Source organism: Triticum dicoccoides, chromosome 3B (genome assembly GCF_002162155.2).
Source record: "Triticum dicoccoides isolate Atlit2015 ecotype Zavitan chromosome 3B, WEW_v2.0, whole genome shotgun sequence".
In the NCBI taxonomy this organism is placed as follows: Eukaryota; Viridiplantae; Streptophyta; class Magnoliopsida; order Poales; family Poaceae; genus Triticum; species Triticum dicoccoides.
In genome coordinates, this window is record NC_041385.1 from 602,140,653 (window position 1) to 602,147,682 (window position 7,030).

Consider the following 7,030-nt stretch of genomic DNA (forward strand, 5'->3'; position numbering starts at 1 on the left):
AGGGTGCCCAGTTGCATGTCGATAACAGACTCGCAACTAGGGGGTGTGTCCTTTTGTCAGGTGTCCCCAGTTGCATGTAAACCATTGACTCGCAACTAGGGGGGTGTTTGCTGAGGACCCCCGGTTGCAAGTTGACCATCGAATTGCAACTATGGGTTGTGTGTGCGTGTGTGTTTTGTCGTGGCCCCCAGTTGCAAACCACCCATCGACTCACAACTAAGGATGTGTGTGTTTGTCAAGGGTCCCCAGTTGCATGTCAACCATCGACTCACAACTAGGGGTGTGTGTGTGTCTTTTCGTCAAGCGTCCCTAGTTGCATGTCAACCATCGACATGCAACTACAAGCGTTGTTACCTGATTGCAAATCCACGTGCGCATAGTGACAGCAATGAGGAGCATGAAGGGGTTGTCGGGCGGACGCAACTATTCTCATCTCGAGCTCAAATGACCCTGCATGAACAGTAAAATCATAACAAATACATAAATAAACTGAATTTTTCGTGTGAAACATTGACAAAATTTCCGAGTGCTCACAAATTTTTATATCACATATGTGGAAGTGGTGAAAAAAATCGATTCTCCCAAAAATGCCATTTTCAAAAGCATTTTCAAGTGCAGATATTTTTTCTGCGACTTCCACGAATGTTATTTCTATGTGAAAATTTGGAGGCTCTTAAAACCTTTGTTAAAGTTTATCGCAAAAAAATTCAATTTTTTTGAACTTTTTTTCTATTTTCTTTCGAATTTACTATTCACCCGATCTCATTTGAGCTCGGGAGCAGAAGGACACTTTTGTTGTTTGACCAACTACTTGTTCGTTTGTTTTATCTTAGCATCAGATATGTAGATTTCCTATCATTTTCCCTTTTTATAGAACATTTTAATTTCTATTTTGGCCTATTTGTTTGTTTCGTTTTATGAAATTATATTCACTCGTAGGTGCGCTCTAGCTACTCTCCACACATAGTCACAACCCAACACCAGTGTTTCCCATAGAACACCGTTGATTTAAAAAGAAAAAGAAATATAATTTCTTTTTGAAAAACTAGAAAAAAAACTGCATGAGACTGCGAGCCAAGGAGAGAGAGACGGGCCTAGGCAGCTAGCCAGCATCAAACAACAAGTACTACGAGGCCCAGCAAATGAACTCAAACCCAGCCGAAAAAAGAAAGAAAAACAAAGCATAGACAGCCCACAAGGATGTCGCCCAGCCCAGAAAAACAACCCAGACGACGATGGAAACGAGCAGGTGGCTGAGGGATGCGTCAGCTGACGTCAGCTGACTGAGACCAAATTACGTCTCAGTCAGCTGAGTTCTAGGCGATCCCAAAAAAAAAACTCCGTTCTCTCTTAATTAATATACGTGGCAAATCTTTTACCCATTTTTTTAAGGGAGAAATTGAAAGGAATATTGGCGCTGTTTGTCGGATCAGGGCAGATCCTTTACAAAAGCAAAACAGGGCAGAGCAGAGCATTTGCGGCTGCCCAAGTAAACAGTTCACCAGGAATGGCCCTCTAAAGAATTAGGCCCTCCCAAGCAACGGCCTTCTGGGGCTGGTGAGAATGCGGTGAATTAGGCCCTCTCAAGCAATGGCCGCCTCTCAGCAGTCAGCATCACCTGAAAGTCTGAACAACAGTGTAGGCGTGGCGACTGAGCTTAAACTGAACCTGGACAGGCACCAAAATACGCACATAATCGGTCTACTGAGGGTGGCCATCGAAAATGCTTGACTAGCTGTCTGAAGAATCTCCTACCCTGGAAAAAAAAAACTGCATAAACCCCCTGACCTCTCCGATGAAGGCCGTGCCAGATCTCCTCAAGTGTAAGACGAAGCGCCAGACAAGTTTTCAGCAGGCGCAGGCAACTGTGTGTGAGAAAAAGGGATGTGAAACATGCCACGATTGCACAGCTTAGAGCATGGTCTTACTTGCACCAGTGAAGCTAATCCGAAAATCTGACAAGGTAAAGTAGAAGAAGAAATTCAAATGCACTGACCGACGACAGAAAATCAATTGATCTTCCGTCGAAAATGCTCAACAAATCAATTGCTTCACATCGCCTCCGAAGAACTGCTACTGCCTCTACTTTTGTCTACCCGTTGATTTCTTCCATGGCACAGGACGGGAGCATGCATTTTTTCTACACATCTGCTATTCTTCAGGTGCCTGAAATTTTCAGTCGATTCAGGAGAGACCGAGAGCGAGAGAACGGGACCTTAGCAGCCCTCATTGCTGACAAGAGAGAGGCACAGGCTTGACGGGTGCAGTTGTGAGGGCGGGGGTGTCGCCAGTGACGGGGAAGAGGGCGGAGCTTAGAGGGATGGCTGGGGACGGTGACGGAGTGGCGTCAAATTCAGATTGGAGGGAGGACGGGAGGAAAAACCGAAAAAGTGACTGAAGGCAGAAATTTTTTCAGGCGACTGTTGTAAAGGACTGAAAATAGTCACTCTTCCATTTCTATGATCAGAAGAACATTCAAGTATCCATGACCATGCCACAAACCAAATTCAGTCTGTTGCTAGGTCCATGAATACCTGACCATTACTGAAGAAGCAAGAAGTGAACACAAACTACCTAAACCAGGGCAGACCAAAAGCATGCTATGATCAGAAGGATAGGATTTCTCATCTGCGGAAGTATCAGTTCCCCCTGAACAGAACTCTGAGTGATAACAGATGTATCATCTGCACAGCGCGAAATATACACGGTGCAAACTTTTGAACTGAAAGACAATACCAATATTGAATCCTACTATGCGAGTCAAAAGGATCTACGATGTAGCAGTTTCTATCAGACAAATGCAGCACAATGCATGTGAGGGAGCTTTATCTCAATACCAGACCATAACAAGGAACCAGTTGAACACCAACATAACCAACTACAAGATTTTAACATGTCTTGGGTTGAATCTTTATTTGAATACTCACAGCATTGATAATGGTAATCAATGCTGCCAGCATTTTGGCTCGAATAGCTTCAGTTAGAACTGAAAATATACAAGATGATCTAGATAGGAAAACATTAACTGAAAAATGATTTCCTATTAGCTAGAATTCTTTCATAGGGTGCAAAAGCAGCAACCGCTGTACAATGGTAGTTTGTTTACAATGCTGAAACAGTAATTCACGAACACGCCATGCAAATGAGAGCCAAAGAAAAAGGGCAAACATGGTAATGAACGAAACATGCCTTAGGATTCGTATCGACCATATGACAATAATAAGCGGAAAAAAAATGAATTGTACAGTTACAACATACAGGCATTCCATGAGAAATACTGTAATTAACTTTGGCTCCTAATGAGATATTCTTCTGATTATGATGAAACTGAAGTGACTGAAATGAGGTTAGATTGGGAAGTGACAACCTATGACTCAAGTGACAAGTTGCCAAACAAACAAATAAAGAAAATAATAATATTGAAAACAGGTCAAGGAAAAAAAAGAATAATCATGTCAGTCTGTTACCTTTATTACTAGGCAATGGAATGACATGGTAAAAGAAGCACACTACCATACTGCATCATTTTTTTTAGAGAAAACAATGAATGAACAAAGCCAAATTAACCGGGATGAGGACACATGAGGATAGACTCTACAACTTGTCAGTATGGCACAAGCATATAACATGAGAAACAAAAGATACATTGAGCATATGAATTCTAGAAGTTTACTAACTTATATTGAGGACCATATTTAATTTAGGGATAAATTTCAGCTAACTAATAATTTTTCAAATCCCACTGAAGCCAAGCGAATTTCGAAGTGGCCATCTTAATATTCAACAGAATACATTGGAGTACCAAATTAGGACTCTCTGGATGAAGATCAAAGAAGATTGCAACCTCAACTAGTACTTCACCTAAATACAATGAAAGATCGGTTATCATCCATGCCCTGAAGGAGTAAAAGAATTACCCCGGGACAGCAAGAATCAAGCAAGGAAACATTTCATTTTTTAGGTTGGCGAGTGACAACCTATGACTTAAGTGACAAGTTGCCAAACAAATAAATAAAGAAAATAACAAGATAGAGAACAGGTCAAGAAAAAAAAAAGAACGATCATGTCAGTTTGTTACCTTTATTACGAGGCAATGGAACATGGTAAAAGAAGCATACTACCATACTGAATCATTTTTTCAGAGAAAATAATGAATGAACAAAGCAAAATTAACCAGGATGCGGACACATGAGGATTATGTCTCTACAACTCATCAATACAACAACAAAAGATAGATTTGAGCATATAAACTCTAGAAGTTTTATTCCTTGTACTGAGAAACATATTTAGTTTAAACTTCAGCTAAGCAATAATCTTTCAAAACCCACAGAAGCCAAGCGAATTACAAAGTGGTCATCTTAATATTTAAAAGAGTATATTGGAGTACCAGATTAGGATTCACTGGATTAGGATGAAAGAAGATTGCAACCTCAACTAGTGCTTCACCCAAATAGAATGAAAGATCAGTTATCATCCATGTCCTGAAGGAGTTAAAATTTTACCCCAGGACAGCAAGAATCAAGAAAGGAAACATTTCATCTAGGCAAATAAACACAAACTACTGTCAGGAGGAAGATGCAAACACAGTGGCATCAAAGAAACTTATCCCAGCAGCATCGAAGGAATATACTATCCAAAAAGTAGACCAAGAGAGATCAAACAGACATTCAAAAAGCACCTGGCAAGAACAGCAACCAACCTAGGATTCAGAATCTCGTAAAAAACAGGGAATGAACAAGCATCCATATATATTTATGTTTAAACATCCTCTGCATGGTAACACATGATCTATAGTCTATCATCTGATATTTTGATATAACTATTTGTATGATCTCTTTATTCTCTCTCGCTATACTTATTACCAAGGAGGCAACCTGTATTTCAGCTACTGTTTATTACTAGTATAAAGAAGGAACTATCTGACCCTTCATCTTGTGTCTACTTCTTGATCCGGCGCACCTTCTTGGCGCCCCAGACCTCCATGCGGCCCTTGGGGCATCCGCAGGGCGCGCGGAAGATGAGCACCGTGCGGCCATTGGGCGGCGCCATCTTCCGGAGCTCGGCCTCGAGCTCGCGGTGCGCATCGCCGAGATCCACGGGGCGCGCCCCGGCGGCGGCGAGCAGCGCCGATCGCGCGGCGGGGGTGGGGCGGCCGCGCACGCACTCCTCCGTCTCGAGCTGGATGTCGAACTCAACGGCCTTCTTGAGGCCCCTGCAGCGCGGCTTTCCACACTTGCGCGCGTGGTGGCCCAGCAGCGCCCAGCCGAGCGCGGCCCCGGCCACGGCCGCGGCGGCCCCCGCGAGCGGCGCGGCCGAGAGGCAGGAGGCCGCCGGGTGGAGCAGCAGCGCGCGCACCTCGAGGAGGAGGAGCCTGGCGTGCGGGGCCACAAGGAAGCCCAGCGCGGCGAGGACGGCGAGCAGCACGAGCGCGTCCACCAAGGCCATCGGCGAGTGGTCGCAGAGGGCGGTGAGGTGGCGCCTGGAGGAGGGCGGGGATGGCGCGCGCTTGGATCGGGCGCCGCATGAGGAGTCCGCCGCCCTCCGGTGGTGCTCGAAGGCGCGCAGGAACTCGATGAGGCTGCGGCACTCCGCCATGGCTTCCGGCGCGCTCCGGCACGGCCCGGCGGGTAAAATTCGCCCGTTTCGGCCTGGTCTGGTGCGGTGCGGTGCCTGGCTGCGCGAGTTTTGGGAGGGAGGGAAGGGGGGTGGGGGTGGGGCGGTGTGGTGGGGGCGTCGGGATCTGGTCTGTGGGGAGCGAACCTGCTCGGGACTTGCCGATCGGATCGGTGGGGCTGGGGACTCGGCACGCACCGCCCTCGATCGGGGCTGGCTCGGCTCGGCTCGGTCGACGTGCCGTGCCGTGCCGCCGCGACGAGCGATGGCAACTGAGCGTCGGGGGACGTCTTTCCGTTCCGTCTACGCCGCCAGTACACCACGGAAACCGCTTACGCTGGAAATGATGACGCGGCGCATGCGGCCGCGACTGCGAACGGACGGTGGAAAGCACGCAGCCGCACCGTCAAGATGTCAACGCGGCGGCCGCACACGTTACGGTCGCCGGGCGGACGTGTCACCGGGAGGGCCACTGGTCGTGCGGCTGGCTCTAGTCGCGGTAGCGCCGTACGCCACCAGCCGCTCTATCTCTATCTTGTGCGTTTCTGGACCAAAAGCTTCCGTGCACACAATTAAGTGCACAGCGTTATCAGGAAAAGAAAAAAGAAGGTTCGTGCGTGGTGGCGCACGTCTCCGCCACTGCCACCACGGAGAATTCCGGCAATAAAAAGCATGGGCATCGACTCCCGTGGCATGCACGGTGCTCCGCTTTCCCAATCTTTCCGGCAGTAGAAGAAGCTTATCGCTCTGGTGCATTCTGTTCATGGAATGTCCCGTCTGACCAGCGTGCCGTACGCCAGTCTGCGCCTGCGCGGGCAGCAGACTGCGGTCGATGTGCCGCGCACTTAGCCGCCGGGGAGGGCTTGGTCTCGGTGAAACTCGAGTTTCGGTCTGGGCACCTGCTTTGTCAAACAACCACGACGTCGTGCTGGTGTTTTTTGTGGGCCATGGACTCGGGCTGGCTCGGAGTAATGGCATATGGAAGCATGGTCAAGCAGGTGCGTGGAGAACGACAATGTCATTCGTCAACAACGTGACAGCTGACAATGTTCCGTCTGAAACTCTTCAAATTGACCGAGTTTTTCTCGGTATCACATGGGATAAGACTGCCATTGATTTAGCGACCGATTGCCTATATTATTTTATTATTGTGCTTCCATCCTTGACGACCGTAATTGTAGCAGTACGTTCAACGGTGTGATTGGTTGCCCAAATTTGGACACTTCGATAATCACCTAGCCATGCTACACATACACTTAATTTATTTTTTACAAAACGAGGATGATTCGCGGCCTCTGCATCTCGGAGATGCATGCGGCTACTTTATTGATTATTCTTAAAAATCTTACAAAGTATTACAACAATATACCTGAATCCACCGTCTTGTCAACATCTGTCACTACTCCTATCCAAATGA

The 7,030-nt window shown here is 47.0% G+C and overlaps 1 protein-coding gene across 1 annotated transcript; it reads right to left on the reverse strand.

The window, feature by feature from the left end:
- Window positions 1-4,717: 4,717 nt before the first annotated feature.
- LOC119277370 (uncharacterized protein At5g19025-like) lies at window positions 4,718-5,704 on the reverse strand. The gene has a single exon (XM_037558654.1). It carries the CDS (start codon window positions 5,593-5,595, stop codon window positions 4,939-4,941), a length of 657 nt encoding a protein of 218 aa, XP_037414551.1. The 5' UTR covers window positions 5,596-5,704; the 3' UTR covers window positions 4,718-4,938.
- Window positions 5,705-7,030: the final 1,326 nt, after the last annotated feature.

Coding starts and splice junctions, on each gene's coding strand:
- LOC119277370 (XM_037558654.1), bottom strand. CDS start 5,595: ATGGCGGAGTGCCGCAGCCTCATCGAGTTCCTGCGCGCCTTCGAGCAC.